The following is a 20,095-nucleotide window of genomic DNA, read 5'->3' on the forward strand; positions in this document are numbered from 1 at the left end:
GGGAATCAACTTCAAAGATAAAAGATGCGTGTTTATAATATGTGCGTGAAGATGAAAAGGAAAAAAAAAGAAAAATTTAATTTAAAAAGTTCTTTGCTTTATTCCAATATCAGCGTTACAGGTAGAGAAGAATACAGCGCGCTATGCTGGTGGGACCACAATGAAATTATAAAGTACTGCAAATAATTCAGTAACACAATGAAACTGCAGTGTGAACACAGCCTAGATGTTCTGCAACAGCTTTGGGCGGGGAATAGGCAGGGTGGGGGACTGTGATGGAACAGCTGAGGGAAAGCATTGCATTCTGGAACCTGTAGTACTGAGTACATCTGCTCAATCAGGAAATACAGAAACACAAAACAGAACAAAAACCCCCAAAACAAATGGATTTTTGGTAGTTTCAAAACTGGGATAGATAGGTAAGTATTGTTATATGCTTCTGCAGAAGTTTCATATTTTTTTTTACTTCTACCTGGAGTTCCCCTTTAACTTATCTAAGTGATTCTGTTTTTTGTAACACAATGACCTTTATGGAGAAATTTGTATTTTTTAAAGTCTGACATTCTCTGTTTTTAATACTCAGCCAGATCCTAAACATGTTTGCACAGTAAAGATCAAAGATATGATGGAGCTGGTCTGAACATTGTCACCGTTCCTATCGCTGTCACACTGACTACTAGTGCTGTGTAAACCATTGGTCTTCAACAAAATGGCTGCCGCACCCGACTACACAGCAGAGCGTATGTTTCCCCCTAGTGACCCCTGTGTGTACGGGCGCGCACACGGAAGACGCGGCATGGGCTGCTCCCGGCTCAGGTTGATACCGCAGCTTCCTCTTCCAGAGCGGCTTTCGCTTTCCTCTGGCTGGCGGGGAAAGGATGCAGGCCCCGGGAGAAGATGATGGAGAGCTGGCCGGTCAGAGGGCGGGAGCACCGGACGACCAGGACGTGCACTATGGGGAGACGGATGGAGCCGGGGATTATGACATGGACAGCGAGCTGATGTTTGACCGCTACATCCCGTACAGGTACTGTCCGCCCGACTGCTGCTGGGGACGACATGTACCTCTCTCTCGGCTCCTATACACAGTGATACAGACAAGGCCACTAGACTGCACTGCCATGTGTGCACTTAAAGGGGTACAGACACTTAAAGGGGATATTCAGGCAAAGTTATTTTTATTTGTTGCCCAGGGAAGGGGAAAAAAACACTCCTTTGGGCACTATATATAAAAAAAAAACCTTTCCTGGGTAACATGGTCTACCACTGCTACAAATGTTGGCGAACCATCCCTAAATGGGATCTACATACAGAAGATATGTGCTTAGGGAGGGGAAGAGTTTAACCATTTGTGGGGAGGGGGGCTTGACAGGCCGAGACATAAAAGTCTTCTGCCCCGACAGCCCCTTTAGGTTCTGTCACTAGGGTCTTCAAGTAGCTCTTAGTTGTTATTATCTGCTATATCCACAGAGAACGGAAAGAATGGGCAGACGTGACGCCAGTTCCTCAGGATGATGGACCAAACCCGGTGGTGCAGATCGTCTATAGTGATAAGTGTAAGTAGACGCTGGTGCTCCGCTCAGCCAGGTGCGCGATGGGTGGTATATAGCAGATGTGGTAAGGAGGCTCCCTATGGTGGGTATAGGTAATACCTATATCCAATACCTTTATAAGAAGAGATTGGCATGCTGGAGTCCGTCTGAACTTGGAAGTCATGGCATTTGAATACCTGGGCTGAAGGAGTTAGATGCAACCCCAGGGAGTCCAAGTGTGGATGGACTCCAGCATGCTGCTCTCCAGTAATAAGGTCAGATGTAGGATGATCCTCATATAGGAGTCTCTCTCTCTCTGTACTGAGTCCACTATTATATACAATGCAAAATGAAGATTGCTGGCCAATAAAACATAGTGCACTGCTTTACTTACCCTCTAAGATGCTTCAGAACCATTGACTCACAGAAAGGAAGACCCCCACCACAGTTACTGCCTCTACTGGAAGAAAGGATCCATAGGTTTCTATGTACTTTACACATGCTATAGCTTTATAGCCTTTAGGAAACGTAACCTCATTGTGCATTTCTGTTAGTTGTACAGTCTAAATAATACTTATAAAATATCTCCTACGTATAAATTTACATTATACTCTTTAGCCAAATATTGACAGACATAATGTACGTCATGGTGATGATCTCGGGGATGCTGTGCATACATCCAGGACATGGACTATAATAGCTCTGGGTGACCCATTGTAATGATGATCTGTTCCCTAAACCTATCGCTGGTTGTATTTCTATGAAATTAGGACCTGTCAGGGACCACTGTGGTGTGTGTGTGTATATATATATATATATATAAACAGCACTTCCCAGTTTCAACTCGACACACAGGAAATACATAAGGTAATACATGTAGTATTTAAAGTTCCTATGTATGAGTAAATATTTTTTTTAAAAAAAGGCCAGTGTGTCAGCACCTCTTGGCACTTGCCCGGGTGCAGGTGTTGGCCTGGGCTGCCATGCAGTGCATCTGGAATTCTGGACAGTTTCTGGATGTGAATCCAGAGCTGTCTTATCTCTGGATGTCCCCTTAGGCTACGTGCACACAGAGCAACAGTGTCGGTATTCTTCCCCGCGGAATGGCGCCAGCCTCCCTGTCATAATGACAGTCTATGGGAGGCTCGTGCGCCTTCTCTCTCCACGCTAAAGAATGTTCATTCTTCAGCGTGGAGAGAGGAGGCGCGCGACTCTCCCATGGACTGTCATTATGACAGGGAGGCTGACACCATTCTCCACCGCGGAATTCCGCACATAGCCTTAGGGTGCTATGGGGGGCACCCGTGATAGAATTCTGGACAAATATAGGACATATCCTGTATTTTCTGGAGCTTTTCCGGTACTGGCACCCTTCAGGAAAAATCCTGAAGGATATCCGTGGCCAATAGAAACCTATGGGTTTGGAAATTTATACTTAAATTTATACATTTGCTGGATATATGAATGGGGTCAGAAGGGGATTGAGTTCAGCAAAAAGACTGCGCGGAAATTCTCTATGTGATAGATCTCACTCCAGGGCTTGACTTAGGGCGCCTTTACACAGAGAGGTTTATCTGACAGATTTTTGAAGCCAAAGCCAGGTTCAGACTATAACCAGAGAACATGTTATAAAGGAAAGACTGAGACTTCTCCTCTTTTTAAATCCATTCCTGGCTTTGGCTTTAAAAATCTGTCAGATCTTTCTGTGTAAAGGCACCCTAACATCTTAGACTGTTCACTACTGCTCTATAATGCCATAGGAAAACAGGATCCTCGTCTGTGTGCAGTGTTTGGGAGACATCACTCAGACAACGCTTCACACTCTTGCTCAGGGGCCTCGAAGAGTAAGGCTGCATTCCCACGTTCCGTGATCCTGACTGATCACGGATGTGAAATGCATGTACCGGAGCCCCCCACGCCCGGACAGCATCTGTAATTAGATGCTGGGAGCGGGGGAGACTGTATTCATAAGCGCCGCGCTGTAATGAATCAGCCGCGCGGTGCTGTTACTACAGCGCGGCGCTTATGAATACAGTCTCCCCTGCTCCCAGCATCTAATTACAGATGCTGTCTGGCCACAGGGGGACTCCGGTACCGGCATTCCACGTCCGTGATCCGTCAGGATCACGGAACGTGGGAATGCAGCCTTACCCATGGATCATGCAGAACAGAAATCTGATGAAATATGCTATAGGTTATTTAATGGCCAGAAACTTTTATTGTCTATAGAATGGTTGGCTGTCATATATTTCAGCACAGGGATAATGATTTTTACCTTTATCTTTCTAGTCCGCGACGTATATGACTACTTTCGCGCTGTTCTTCAGCGAGATGAGCGGAGTGAAAGAGCTTTTAAGCTTACAGCTGATGCCATTGAACTAAATGCTGCAAACTATACGGTGTGGTGAGTAACACACTAATATTTGCCAGAGCCTTGTCTGACATTCTCCCACCAGGTTGTCCTACCTTTTTGTGTTATAGAAATAGACCATCGCTTGGTCCCTTAAGGCCGTATTAGATGTTCCGATCACTATAGTAAACAAGCGCCGATTATTGTACAGCAAGAGCTGTGTGTGTGTGTGTGTGTGTGTGTATATATATATATATATATATATATATATATATATATATATATATATATATATATATAGTTAGTGATGCCCGTGCAGCCCTTGCTTTAAAAGTCAAGTTCATACATTACCCTCTCCATACTCCCTGGGGTTCTCTTCGCTTCTCCCTGCAGCCCCGGTGCAACTTCAGAGACGGTCTCTGAAATGATAGGTTGATCTTGTCCCAGGCAAGTGATTGTCTGAGCAGCCTGTCACTTCAGTTGCACTGGGGCTGCGGGGAGAAGTTTAGAGAACTCCAGGGAGCATGGAGAGGTAATAAATAAACGCTATTATTTTCTTCACGGATTCATCAGCCATAGGCCGCACATCACTATTACAGATAGGGATGCACGGTCGATGGCCCATGAGGTCGTCATCTTTGATCGCTTGTTTTGCAAGCGTCCTCTGCAAATGTAGCTCTGCCCACTCTACCCCTAGGCAGGAATAGAGGAGGTGTTACCGCATGTGTATGTCTGTAGGGTAACATGGTGGCTCAGTGACTTGTAGTGCTTAAAATTAGACATAAATAAATCACAGACAGGGCAGTCATGTGACCCATCCTCAGAAACAAGAGCTGGAAATAAATATTTAAAATGATATAAAACATAAACCCACAGGAGTCTATCTAATGCACAGTTTGATATGAAAACACTGAGACATAAGGCCCTATGGTTATGCTAATGTGCAGTTTATTAGGGCAAAAAAGATATCTGCACATGTGATGCCGGTTCAAGAAATCTTTCTGGAAGGTTGTTAATAGCAGATAAACTAGCTTTCTAAGTATTTAAGGGACCTAGCTGGCTAACGCCTCAGAATGCAAATCTGCTATTCATTGTGAGTCCGGCTTCTCTAACCTCTAGCGATCAGTTGTCATTTTTCTGATCTAGAAACAAAATATAAGACAGCCCTCCATAGCGTAATTCAGACAGGGCTGAAGTGGTGAAAGTAAGCACATAGAACTCTCACCTGAGTAGGTTGTGCTGATGTAAGGCACAACTCTTACTGATAGCATGTGAATGAACCGCAGCCACTCCCAACTAATCCCCACAGGGATTAAAGACAGTCAGTATCCTCCTCCACTCCAAGGCGGGTAAAACAGGCGCAGGTCCAAGAGATAATAGTGATATAAAATATCATAATATGCCAGCGACACAACGCGTTTCGAGACCGGTCTGGTCTCTTTAATATTAGACACTTGATAAAGAGACCAGACCGGTCTCGAAATGCGTTGTCGCTGGTATAATTCTTTAAATAAATGTTATGATATTTTATATCACTATTACCTCTTGGACCTGCGCCTGTTTTACTCACCTTGGCGTGGAGGAGGATACTGACGATTTTTCTGATCTAGGCAGCTGATGCAGAAAAAATGCAGTACTGTGCCTTGCTAAAGCGTTCCCCTTGCTGTTTTTCCTGTTTTGCTGCATTACAACCTGGAATTAAAATAAATTTTGGGGTTTTCACCATTGAGTTATACAACAGGCTAACCACTTTAACCCATTCAGGACCATGGAGGCAAATGTACGTCCATTTTTGAGGTGTTGTTCCTGCTCATGGATGTACAGTTGCATATGTGGATGAAACAGGCGCAAGCTGTCGGTTATAGCCGGGCACCTGATACAACTGCCGGGACCTGAGCAGTGCCCTGAACCTGGCAATTAATCCTATAGGGAAAAAATTCTCCCTCTGTTAAACAGCAGAACTGAAGTGATCGCAGAGTCCCGATGGTTACTATGACACCTGGAGGCCTCCCAGTGTCATAGCTATGGAAGTAAATTTGGCACAATTCCACAGTGGAGAGCTCCCGCAGAATCCTGCCTGCCTCAGTGTCAAACGGCGTCTCGATGGGAAGGCTCGCGAGCCTGCGCTCAAAAAATTGACATCAATTCTTTGGGCATAAAGCGGAGGCGCATGAGCCTTCCCATAGAGTCTCTGTTTGACACTAAGGCAGGCAGGATTATGCCGCGGAATTACACCGAATTTACTGATTGTGAACTGGCCCTAAGGCAGAATTTGGTTAGCTATGCCTTTGACAGGCACAATACAATGCAATGGAGATCAGCACTGCAATGTGTTATGCCTGTCATCAGCAATCAGATAGGGAAGTCCCAAGGTGAGACTTTAAAATAAAATGTAAAAAAAAAAACACTATAAAGCGAAATAAACACAATCCTCATATCCCCCAATGCAAATAATGTAGAAAAAAAACGTTCACATATTTAGTATTGCTGTTTGTGTGATGACGCTGTCAATAATTTTATCACATAATTTAACCTGCATGGTGACCGCAGAAAATTAAAAGTTAGAAAAATGCTTGAAATTTTTTCCCGTGTATTTGGGAAGTCCACACATGTTGCACATGATGATCGGCGCACACAATTTTCATTTTTTTAAAGAAGAGGACAGCAGCCATTATTTTATAATGGAGTGTACAGCTTGTCCTGTGATCAGCTACTTAATCTCTACTGTGCATCTTTGGAGTGTTGTCATTGTGCTCCCACCCCAGTATTGTGTAGTAACCATTGTATTGATGTATGTTTTGTATCTCAGGCATTACAGAAGAATACTTTTGCAATCACTAAAGAAAGATTTGAGAGAGGAAATGAACTATATAACAGCAATAATAGAGGACCAGCCAAAAAACTATCAAGTCTGGTAAGAGGAAATTTTACTATATCAAGTTCTGTAGTGATTGTTTGTGTTCCGCCATGTTCTATTCAACATCTTTCATCTGTGCATGTACTAGTTATAGAAGATAAACTTGTTAGTATCATAACTACTGAGTTAGATTACTGTGGCAAGTATTGGATAAATCTGTTGGCAACAAAAGTACAATATCTGTGTTTATTATCGGTCGTAGAGACGTAATGACATCAAGAAGACCCAAGTTGTATAGGCTGGTGTTGATAAAAAAAAATGCTCCAAAGTAAGATGCCCATACCTCGCTCAAACAGCAGAGCAGCATGCTGTTACTTTATAAAACAAAATCCCAGAAACCCAACAGATCCCCATTACCACATGGCGACATGTGACATTTAGATGTGTCCCAGTGCTTTAGTAACTCTATGAAGTGAGCACAGAAGCTAAGCTCCTTCATAGACAGTAAGTATGGACTGCTATCAGCAGCTGGTACTCCCAATCAGTGGTGGACATCAGCGATCACACTGATCAGTCATTTAACCCCCTAACCCCTTGAAGAGATGTAAAAAATAAAATGTATTTCTACTTAAAAATCTCCAGTCTTCCAGTACTTATAAGCTGCTGTATATCCTACAGGAAGTGGTGTATTCTAACTGTTTGTTAGTAGAACCTGAGCATAGGGCATTTGATTAGTGGTAGCTGCTGAAATTAGATGCAGCCCTAAGGCTGCCTAACCTAAAAGCGTTGATACAGCCATAGTCATGTTTCAGGCAGCCTTATGCTATGTTTACACAGAGAGATTTATCTGACAGACTTTTTAAGCCAAAGCCAGGAACAAACTATAAACAGGGGACTGGTCATAATGGAAAGATTATGATTTCTCCTCTTAAATCCATTCCTCGCTTTGGCTTCCAAAATCTGTCAGATAAATCTGTCTGTGTAAACGCACCCTTAGGGTCCATTTACACAGAAAGATTATCTGCCAAAGATTTGAAGCCAAAGCCAGGAATGGATTTTAAAAGGGGAGAAATCTCAGGCTTTCCTTTATGACCTCATCTCTGTTTATAGTCTGTTTCTGGCTTTGGCTTCAAATCTTTGGCAAATAATCTGTCAGATAATTTTTCTGTGTAAATGGACCCTTAGGGCTTTATCCAACTTCAGCAGCTGCCGCTAATCAAATGCCGCATGCTCAGCTTTGGACAAACTCAAGCATGCTCGAAGTTCAATCAACTCAGTTCAGCTTTTCTCCATCCATGCCTGGTTATGGGCTTCCCTTGTCTCCTGGTGGCGGTATTCGGGTAAAAAAAAAACATATTACAGCAGCATGGTGTCAAAGGGGCAGAACCTAGAGCATGCATGTCCTAGCCCTGCCGAAGATGAAGATCCAGCCCAGAGACGTGCCGACAAAGAAAAAAGGAAGGGGGGTGAGGCGCTGCAGGCCTAAGGCACAAATGCTCTAGGCCCCACTTACTTGACACAGCGCCACCAGAATAAAATTTTATCTGACTACCATTACCAGGAGACAATGGAAAGCCCAGGACCATGCATGGATTGAGAAAACCTACTGGGCTGTACCTAAAGTTTGGGAGCAGTGTCCGGCAATGCAGATTCAAAAATGTTTGATTTTTTTGTAGCTGCATTGCCAATAACTGCGTTGTGGCAAGCATTTTTTACAATACATTTAAAATGAGAGAAAATAGAAAACTACACCATGTGTACCCAAACAGCGTAGGCCTATAGCGCTTTGTGCTGAATAATTACAGTAATACATTGTGTTTGTTACTTTTCTTTAAAGCCACTATTTCACCTTTTAGGCATCACAGAAGAGTTCTGGTCGAATTGCTGAAAGATCCCTCAGAAGAACTTGATTTTGTTGCAGATATCCTAAACCAGGACTCCAAGAATTATCACGCCTGGCAGCACAGGCAATGGGTCATTCAGGTATTGTACCTTTCAGAGCTGGAACATTGGCTATTTTAGTTTATTTTGTGAGGCTATTTTTTATTAGGTTATTCTCATCTCTAATAGCTATACTTGCAGGACTTGTCGTTACAAACTTTCTTTCTCCTAAATGTATTTGCAAAAAATCATTGTTGTAAGTGTTACTGTCATTATAAAAAAAAAAAAAAAAAACTTTTGACACGTCAAAAATTTTTATTGGTCCAGGTCTGAGTGTTCAGACTCTTACCTATCATGTCCGCTCCCTGGTCTATGTCAACGAAAAGAGTCTGGCTCATAGACCTTAAGTCCGACTCCTCAAATGACACAGCAGGGAGCAGACAGTGCAGCAGCATGATCTTCTCCCCACTCATTCTTACAATCAGTAAGGGCCTAAATCAAAATTTTGACATGTGTCTGACATGTCAAAAGTTTTTTTTAACAGTAACACTTGAAATGGAAATGATCAGCAGGTTAGACAACGCTAACCTGCTAATCTCCCCATAGTGCACAGGGTGCTGAGGAAGAAGGTAATCTCTTACCATCATCCTCTGTGTTGTTTCCCAGCAGTTTGCAGTTTAAGGCTATGTTCACACTACGTATAGAGACCGGACGTTCCGTGACCCGGCCGGATGATCTTTCGGCCGCAGGGTTCTGATGTGGGTGCATCAGCGCGCCCGCATCAGAACCTCCTATAGCACACAGTGAAGCAAGCGGCCGGAGCCGCTCGCTTCACTGTGTGAACTAACAGGTCTTTCTGTGGCCGGAATTCACTGAATTGCGGCCGCAGAAAACTGACATGTCAGTTGTTTGCGGCGGCGTATGGGATCCCGACCGGAGCGTGTACGATGTGTGTACGCTCCGGCTGGGATCCCATAGCTTAATAGGCTGTGTTCCGCTGCACTAAAACTACGGCCGTTGTTGCCATTGGCAACAACGGCCGTAGTTTTACGTAGTGTGAACATAGCCTAATTCAGCACATAGTAAGACCGTTTGAAGCACTGATCCGTCCTGCTCCACTGATAATCATTAGAGGCGGCGTGCCAGCCAGTGGGAGATCGGTGCTCTGGGGATGGTAGTCCCACCTCCAGTGCACCAAACAGCGTTACTAGCTTTGGGATTAAACTACAAACTGCACAGAAATGGCGCTGAGGATGAAGGTAAGAGAATAGGGAGCTATCAGCAGGTTAACTTCATCTAACCTGTTGATAGTTCCCTTTAACTTGATGAGTCGTGCAAGTTAAGCTATGTATGTTGAGATGAGACTACCTCTTTAATGTCTTGTGACTCTCTTTGGGGGGTTTCTGTCTACTAGACATGGTTAGTCTATAGTAATGACTCTTCAGAAAGTCTTATTTGTTTTGTTTTTTTAATGTTTTATAGGAGTTCAATTTATGGGACGGTGAATTGCAGTACGTTGACCTGTTATTGGCACGAGATCTTCGAAACAACTCTGCATGGAACCAAAGATACTTTATTATTTCTAATACGTCTGGGTATAGCAATCCCCAAATCCTAGAACGAGAGGTTCAGTGAGTGATATATGTATTCTTACTTAGTATGGTGTGTTTAGGCCTTCACTTCTAAGTTTGTTTTAAGACCATTTTATGTGTTCTTGCTCCTTCCAAGTGATCGGCCCATGTAGAAATGTTAGCCATAAGCTGATAAACAGGTGCTGTGCGGCCAGTAATGATGGGTTTAAATGATTGCATGATTGATCACTGAAGTTGACACTTGTTGTCTGCCGTGCACAGACTCTTGTAAAAGGGCCCTTACAGAACTGTGTTTATTGCCCTTCACCAATACATATCTGTTAGATCTTGTAGTTTCCATTCTGGTCACTAAAACTTAAGGCCCTATTACAAGGGCCGATGTTGAGGAGGAAATGAGCGCCGACCCGTCAGATCAGCATGTGCTTCCTCCTTGTTTCCTGCTCGCTATCTGTGCTATTACACAGGAACTTGGGGGAGGTGATGCCAGGACAATCTTAAGATCGTCCGGCTGGCCCATGGGAGAGAGCGGCAGCCTGCTGCCGCAGCTGCTCCTGTTACGTGGTGCAACGCATAGCAGACAGTTGCTGTGCTGGTTGTTTTGTTTCAGTATGTTAAAAGAGAACAGGCAGCCGAGATCATGCATGTCAGCTGATCGTGACCTTTCAACAAGCCCTATTACACCAAGCGATTATAGGCCGCAATGGTCGGTAATTGGCCAAGCTGAGATTTCATGCTCTGTAAGGGTACGTTCACACGTACCGGAGCTGCAGCTTATTTTCTGCTGCGGATCCGCAGCAGATTTCATCTAAATAACTGAACACAGCATCAAATCTGCACCATCAAATCTGCTGCGGATCCTGTAGATGTGAACACACCCTAAAGATCATTTCCTAGCAGTGTCCTCCTTGTCATAGACAGTAGTACAGTTACAGGTGACACCAGTATGTAGGTAACATGGAGAAGAGTACAGTGACGGGTGACACCAGTATATAGATAAAACAGACAGGAGTACAGTGACTGGTGACTTTGGTATATAGATAGCACAGGACAACTGTAATAGGTGACACCAGTATGTAGATGACACAGGAGTACAGTGACAGGGGACTCCAGTATATACATGAGGTACAATAGTTGTTGCTCACAGCTCAGCACCTCCTCCCTGCAGAATGACCTCTTTACAGGTAACTGAGCATGCCCAGAAGCCTTTCATTCCTCTATATGGGACAGGTCCTGTCTATTGTGCCCTATGGTCCATGGGGCTTGCTGTAAAGCATATCTCTAAGTGCTGTTAAAATAGCTTACGCATGATGGAAGCCCCCCATAATGATGTACAAAATTTTAATTAAAGAAAGAAACAGAAAAAAAAAACTCATTTCAGTGGATGGTTCTGATCTAAAAATGAAAATCTGGGTCATGATTTACCTTAAGGGTACAAACCCACTTGCCGGATCCGCAGCGAGTCCTCTCGCTGCGGATCCCGGCCCTATTCTTTCAATGGCAGCCAAAATTGCAGCAGGGATGTACATTCCTGCTGCGAGTTTGTCCCCAGCCCACCCCGTTAACCCCCCCGGCCGCCGGAGCATATACTTTACATGATCCCGGCTCCGGCTTGCTTCGGCGGTTCCCGGTGTCTTCAGCAAGCCGTGGCCGGGATCAGGTAAAGTATATGCTCGCTCCAGCCGCCCACCCACAGCCTCAGCCGCCCTTCCTCCTCCCACCCCCGCAGCCCCTGCAGACCCGGCCGCCCGATCGCCTGCAGCCCTGGTATTGCAGACATATTTATATAAAAGGTACCATGTGTCTCCTTGACCTGACGGCTATCTAACAGTGGCAGCAGTTTGGAAAGTGAATTACAGCTGACAGATTCCATTTAAGAAATAACATTGCTCTGGAGACGTTTATTTACTCAAATATATAGATAAGATTTATAGATTTTTTTATAGTTTTTAGTAACATCTGTTTAGTATAGTTTTATAGTATTGGTCTGTCAGACTAATTTATTTTTAACCATTGCTTTTCCTTATTCTACCAGGTATGCTTTAGCCATGATCAAGGTTGCTCCTCATAATGAGAGTGCTTGGAACTATTTGCGAGGGTAAGATCGGTACTGTTGTTGGAATTTTTATATGGGGTATGGTTATTACTTTTTGCTTATTTTTAAATTAAGTATTAATTAGTATTGCTGTTAGAGCCTCTTCCATGAATAACTGCAGTCTCCTTAACCCCTTCATGTCAGCCATACGGCTGTATACATTTCAGCTGCTGATTCCCTGTGCAGTTGGATGGGAGGGAGATAAATATTTTTTTCACCAAATACCTAAGGAAGGAGGTAAATGGTGATGGCTAGCATCACCACTGCTATAGCCACCGTTACTTTCAAGACAAGCTTGTCTTGGAAGTGACAGCTTACTCTGCCAATCACTGGCTGCGGCACCGTTCCATCTTAGGCAGTGATTGGTTGAGTGGGCTGTCACTTCCAAGACAAGCTCATCTCAGAAGTAACTACAGACAGTGGGGGACACTGACGACCAGATCAGGACACTGGGGAAGTAAGCATATAATGACAGAACTGCTAACACACAGTTTTGTGTCCTCAGCAGAAAGCTCAGAACTAGGGGAAGAAGACTGAAAAGATAACAACAAGGATGGAATGAATTGTTAGTCTCCAGTAGAAGGGATCATTTAACATGTATTTTACATGAGTGGAATACCCCTTTAACCTCTTAAGGGTTACTCCCCTCCCCCTACACTATGGCAAAGAAGGAAGATCAGATAGTCATCCTGGTCCCCGTAGGGGTTCCCAGTCAAGTACACTTGCATTCAGGCTTAGCTGAGAGACACAGGCTGGTCTCCTGGAATATAATCCTAACCTTGTGGCTTGCTGTCGGTCTGGGTTCCTTTTGTGGCATTCGGGGGGGTTATGTGGTCTGGCAGGCCTTGAATAGGACTCTGGGCTCCTTCTCCTGTTCTGTTGGGCCTAAATACCCCCAAAAGTGGAGCTCATTTTGCTCCCCAAGGTTTCAGACTCAATCCTAGCCCTAATTGTCTTTGAAGGTGGGTTATCCAGGATTAGAAATAGCATATCTTGCAAAAACAGCGCCACACCTGTCCCGAGGTTGTGTGTGGCATTACTATTCATCTCCATTTACTTTAATGGTGTACCACAATACTGTAATACCACACCCAGACTGGAGACAAGAGTTGGGCTGTTTCTGAAGGAAAGCAGCTATGTTTTTGTGAGCATGGATAATTGCAGCCTAACACTCTATACATAGCACTAGAGAGACAAGTCATTTTAATCTATTGTTATTATTCAAGCCTAATATGTAACCTAATATGTAATTTTTTTTAGAATACTGCAAGACCGAGGCATGTCAGATTACCCAAACCTGTTGGAGCAAATCCAGTCTTTGCAGCAAACACACAACTCTCCATTTCTTGTGGCCTTTCTAATAGATTTATATGATGACATGTTAGAGAAAAAATGTGACCGCACAGAGGAAATCTTGAAAGAAGCACTGGAGGTTTGTATAATTTTTTTATTGCTATTTTCTATACCAGCTGACTTGGGTATGATATGGTATACATACACCTCAGTTATTGCCTTGGTAAATGGGTAAAGAAATGGACATCATGAGACATAGAGCTAAACAACCTCCCTCCAACCAGGGTAAGTTAGGGATCCAAAAAAGGATGTAATAATGTTGTTTAAAATTTATTAATAATTAAAAAATTCATGGCGACACAACGCGTTTCCAAACCGAACTGGTTTCTTTCTCAAGTGTCATTTCTCAAGTTAACCCTTGACAAAGCCATGCGAAACGCACGTAGGGTGAGTAGGTGAGTGGGACTGGGTTCAATATATGCATCCTCCTTGGCTAATCTATTGGTAATACGTGTTGGTGATTTCACCTGTCTGTGGTATGTATTTTAGCACTCATTCGGCAATTCATTTGGCACTGCGCCTATTTACATTTTCTCTCTGCCACTTAGTCAAACTATTTGTAATACTTTTTTCTGCCATCTAGTGGAGGTTGCCTATATTGCAACACCTATTTATTTTCCTTCTAGCATTCTAGTTGTATGTGCAATATATGACTATGAAATACTTATGTATGTCTACTCACTAATTTCTTTTCTGTATGGTTCTGTTTCATGTCCCTCCTTGCTTTAATGAATTTTTATTAAAGTATTTGAATAAAGAATATAAATATATTTACTTTGGATTGTCCTGCATTTCTTTGATTCCTTTGTGGATCAGTTTGTTGTTTTGTTAAATCTTTGAGTGTGGAGTGTAGGTGAATAGCTGATATGAGCTATCTTCAGCATACCTTCCGACTCTAACCTCATAAAAATAATTTATTAACCAATTCTTACTATTTTAAGATAGGGTCCATTCTCTGCCCAACCTTAGGGAGACCTTCAACTCCTGTATACTGCACACCCACCGTGCTTATTCATTTTCTATGGAACCACTGAACATTTCTGAGTTCAGTGCTTGGAAACATTTGGCGGCCCCTAAGGAATGACTGTAGTGCAGGCTGTAGTGGATGCTCCATTTATTGCAGAATAATTGTGTCTTTCCAATCAAGTTATATAGATTTATTTACTTCAATTGCTATATGTCCTGCAGGAAGTTGTGTATTCTTTCCAGTCAAATACAGCGCTCTCTTCTGCCACCTCTGTCCATGTCACAAACTGTCCAGCAAGTGCCCACAGAAAACCTCTCCTGCTCTGGACAGTTCTTGACATGGACAGGTGGCAGCAGAGAGCACAGTGTCACTGTGTTCCTGCAGGACATACAGCAGCTGAAGATTTTAGATTTTTTTTTATTAGAAGTAATTTACAATGCTATGTAACTTTTACACCATTTGACTTGAAGAAGGAAAAAAAAAACACCAGACTTCCCCTTTTAACCCCTAGACGATCCTGGATGGACAGTTATGCACTGGAAGTCTGTCCTGGGTGTTCATAGCAGGTGGGGGCCAGCTGCAGTGAGTAGCTGGGTCCCTCACCATTAATGACAGGCTGCAGTCTGCCATTAACCCCTTAAATGCGGCGTGTAACTGACAGGGGCAATTGACAATTGTCATTGTGAACGCCAAACTGCATAAAGGAAAAGAGGGGAAAAAGTGCCATGATTTTTTTTTTTTTGTTACATTATATATAAAAAAAAAAATAAAAAGTGATCAAAATGTCTGAGCTACACAAATTTGGTATTAATATAAACTAGAGACCATGACACAAAAAATGCCACCCCATACAGCCCCATAGGTGAAAATTTAAAACCGTTATAAGAGTCACAATTGAACCATCTTATTAATAATTAATTTAAAAAAAAAAAGAATTCATAAAAAAAATATATAACATAAGAGAATCTGTGTAAACCTGCATGTGGTTGTGATCGGGACTGACCTATAGAATAATGGTATCCTGTCGCTTTTACCATATAGTGCATTACGTAGACACAGGAACACCCCAAAAGTTACCATATCACATTCTTTTTTACACCAATTTCTATTATTATAAATAATTTGGGGTTCCATCATACATGTTATGGTAGAATGAAAGGTGTCATTACAAAGTACAACTATTCCTGAAAAAAACTAACCCTTACATGGCCCTGTAGATAGAAAACTGAAAGTGCTGGAGCTCTTAGAAGGGGAGGAGGAAAAAACAAAAACCCAAGAATGAAAATTTGTACGGTTCACTGGGTCACTTTGGCCTTGGTCTTCAAAGGGTTAATATCCAGGTCTGTGTTCATTCATTAATTTTTTTTTGTACAGTATTACCACTGGAGAGGAGTTCAATTCCAGAATGCTGGAGTTAGATCATTCTGCATTTGATTACAGCTGTCTGGTGAGGTTGGATGTTATCCAAGGGAGTCTGGGAAAACATGGATACAGCCATAGGACTCCCTAGGTCTGCATCCAACTTCTTCAGTCACCGTTATTCATATCCTGAGGGATCGGAATTAGGTTTGCTCCGGTTTGCTGAACTACCTCTTTAATTTTTAAATTTATTTTACTTACATATTTTGTAGTATTATTTTTAATTTTTATTAGTACTATTGTGGGTTATAAGTAATTTTGTTTAAACATTTTTTTTAAATGTTTTTTTTTTTTTATAGCTCTGTGAGATTCAGGCGGCAGAGAAGGACACAATTAGAAAAGAATATTGGCGATACATCAGCCGGTCCCTACAGACAAGATACGACACAAATCTGACACGGAAAGAAGAGTGTAATTCTGTGGAAAATGACATGCAATGAAACGGATTGGGTTAATATTTACTTGTGTATTTAACATAGCTTCATATTTTTACAAATACATAAAACTAAAGTGTCAGCAGTAGAGATGAGCGAACCGGGTTCGAGTCGATCCGAACCCGAACGATCGGCATTTGAATAGCTGGGTCTGCTGAACTTGGATAAAGCTCTAAGGTTGTCTGGAAAACATGGATACAGCCAATGACTATATCCATGATTTCCACATAGCCTTAGGGCTTTATCCAACTTCAGCAGCCACCGCTAATCAAATGCCGAAAGTTGGGGTTCGGATCGACTCGAGCATGCTCCAGGTTCGCTCATCTCTAGTCAGCAGTTTATATTCCTAACTCTTACATGACTCCCTGTAACTTTATTTTTAAAGCTGACCAAGTTCTATTAACTATTTGGACTATGTGTAAGCAGCACACATTGCTCATTGTGACCATCAGCATTGCGTCGCACTGTGGCTTCAAGCTTCTATACAAGTGAACATTTTTCCTTTGAAAAGCTGCCACATAAAAGCCTATACTAGTATATAGTAGTATTAATGGTGAACAAGTGCATGTAAATAACAGGTATCTAATAAATAACTTACAAAGGGATAAATGCTTTTATGGTGTGTTCTCTAAATGTGATACTTTTGCTGCGGTTGCCTCTATAATAATTGTAAGTTATCCTCCCCCCTCCCCCCCAAATCGATGATGTTGTGAGCTGGTTATCGCTTTGATCATGACCTGGATCACATGATCGATGCTGCTTTTTCATGAACTTTGCAGCACATCAGTTTGCTTCTTATTCGAAGTAAATAGAGACAGCAATTTGTGCTGTAAACATACCATATTTGTCACTTTATAAGTTACACCAGACTATTAGATGCACCCCTATTTTAGACAACTTAAAACGGGAAAAAATAGTTCATGCTAATGAAACTTCCCTAATGGTCTAAGGCAGTGAAGGGGTCAAAGAAATTACTGGGCCACTCACCGTGACAGTACATTATACCCACACATACACAGCTCTGCTGCATGAATCATACACACCCAGCTCTGCTACATAGACACACAAACCTCTGCTACATCACCATACACACACACACCTGCTACATCACCATATACAATCAGCTATGTTACGTTGACGCACACACGTTTTTAACACAGATTGTCCCTACTTACAGTGAGCATGTTCCCAGTCATGTGACATCCATGAAAGGTCCTGCAGAAAAGCTCTGTTTTTGATAAGTTGAGAAGCCATGAGGCTTTTACATATAGGAATCTGGAGGTGATGCACACCACATCCAGATTCCTCTCCTGTCCCGCACTGATCTCACAGAGAAGGGAGAGGACTGTGATAGCTACACGGCTCATCCAGCAACCAGGCACAGTGCTGAATCAGGGATATTAGGGAAACAGTCAGGGCGGTCTGATGGTGTTGGGCCACTCTGTCTCCAAATTATAAGACGCAAGCACTTTTTAGATATTTTCTTGCTGAAAAAGTGCATCTTCTAAAACGAAATACTGTAACGCTGCAAGTTTCAGAGAATGAAAAAAAAAGCTAACTATATTAGATTGTAAACCAGAGAGGAAGCCACATAATATTACTTTTACTGGTATTGGCTCTTTAAATATACAGTAGTCGTTGGCACCGATACAAATAGCCGAGCACATGGTTGGCTATTTACATCATTGCTATAGACTTTGCATTGAGTAGCAGGACACATGCTTTACTCCAATCCATTTGAACTCCTGCTAGCCTTGGTTTTGTGGCTAGGTGGGATATGGTTTCTAGGGTTTTGATCCACATCATGACTGACAGCTGTGACTGTTGCCAAAAAGACCAGATGATTATTTCTCCTGACAGAAGAAAAATCACATTTCTAGATAACACCCAAAAAACTTGACTGGACTTTAATTTGTAAAAAAAATAATGTACTTGATTGTAGCCTTTTTTCTTTTCTTTTTCTTGGAATAAACTAAAAATGTGCACTGGTGTTCTAGTCCTATATGTATCCACACTGATGGGAGACCAAATTGGAGCAGATAAAGAACATTTTCCCTGATGGGAATAGAGGGAAGTTTCTCCCTCTATTCTACACTATAGGTGCTGCAATTGGCCTCATCGCAGCACCTATAGGGTTAACCGCCTAGTGCGGATCGCGGCGGGTGCCCGGCTCTCAATGACAGCCGGGACCTGCTCCGGCCATTTCATCCTAAGACGTTGCTGTATGTCCTTTAGCGGTAACTCGCCACAAAAAGGATGTACGGTTACATCTTGAAGGGCTTAAAGGGGTACTCCGCTGAGGAGAAACTACCTGACTCATCAATGGTTCTAATAATAAGCTGTAAGGCCCCCTTCACATGTCCGTGGTCATTGTTACAGTCAGGAAACACTGATTAGGAGGCTTCAGGAAACATCAGTGTTTCTTGACTGAAAAAAAAAAAACATATTCTTTCCCCTAGCTTCTCCTTCACTTTTCTGGTGCTGCGTGCGCACTTGCCTGGGTTGCCATGCTATGCATTCAAGACATGTTCTGGATTTGCATCTGGGGCAGTCTGAAATTCTAGATGCTTCCATAGAGGTTTTTTTGAGGCATCTGTGCCGGAATTCTAAACAAATATAGGACATGTCCTGTATTTTCAGGAAAAATCTTGATGGGTGTCCATGCGCAATAGAACCCAAGGGGTCCTTATAAGGAAATCTGGATAAATTACCTGGACATGTGAATGGGGCCTAAGATGTCGTCTTTAACATCCACCAATAACATCCCATTTGCTGAGTGATCTCCCAGCCCATGGGGGGTAGAAAAAAAGACACATCCTTTCCCCTATACTGCTCAAGTGCCGTATCAATATGAACAAGAGTGGACAGCAGCGTGATGTGGTGTATGATCTTGAAAATCAGCCACCATTTGGAAAACGTCAGAATGGATGAATGGAGTGGTGGAGAAACCCGGGAGAAGTATCAAAATGACCCCTTAAGTCAGCCAGAAGGGTGGCAGCGTGCTGTAGCTAGCAGTCCCCTAGTAAGCATGTTACCTTTTGGTAATTTATCTGTGCAGTGGATTGTGCACAATCCTACAGAATCAATGTTTTTTGTGCCACACTCTGGAATAGCTCACTGCTACTTCCTCCTCTTCATGAATAATCAATGCTGCACTTCCTCCTGCTCGCTCAGCTGTCATAAAGTGTCTCTGATTGCAGATCAGTCCCCTGTAGGCAGTTTATGTCTAAAAGAAACATCCCAGGTATAGTTTAATCTCTGAACCCAGATGTGTTGGGGCTATGGTCAAGAGGTAAGTCACTTTTCTACAAACCTGCCAGCGGTTCACTCTTGGGTTCAAATCCCCCAAAGGAAATGAAATATAGGTCATTGTTTATTTATGGTTTTCTCATTATTGTATCATTTTTAAGGCTATGTTCCCACACAGTATTTTGCAACCAAAACCAGGAGTGGATTGATAACACAGAAAGGCTTGAAATTGAGTGGATGGTCGTCATTTAATGGCAAATAACGGCCATTATTTCAAAACAACGACTGTTTTAAAATAACAGCCATCCACTCTATTTCAACAGGGATTTGAACCAAAGAATGACCTTCTGGCAGGTCTCTAGACAGGTG

At 42.7% G+C, this 20,095-nt stretch overlaps 1 protein-coding gene across 1 annotated transcript; it reads left to right on the forward strand.

Moving 5' to 3' along the window:
• The first annotated feature begins 780 nt into the window (after positions 1–780).
• Positions 781–18,462, forward strand: FNTA (farnesyltransferase, CAAX box, subunit alpha). The gene is made up of 9 exons (XM_069978115.1): positions 781–1,027; positions 1,471–1,556; positions 3,822–3,936; positions 6,692–6,796; positions 8,596–8,722; positions 10,103–10,251; positions 12,245–12,307; positions 13,565–13,736; positions 16,343–18,462. Exons 1-9 carry the CDS (start codon positions 879–881, stop codon positions 16,481–16,483), a joined length of 1,107 nt encoding a protein of 368 aa, XP_069834216.1. The 5' UTR covers positions 781–878; the 3' UTR covers positions 16,484–18,462.
• The last annotated feature ends 1,633 nt before the right edge of the window (positions 18,463–20,095 follow it).

The sequence above is a fragment of the Dendropsophus ebraccatus genome, chromosome 7, assembly GCF_027789765.1.
Source record: "Dendropsophus ebraccatus isolate aDenEbr1 chromosome 7, aDenEbr1.pat, whole genome shotgun sequence".
NCBI classification, from domain to species: Eukaryota; Metazoa; Chordata; class Amphibia; order Anura; family Hylidae; genus Dendropsophus; species Dendropsophus ebraccatus.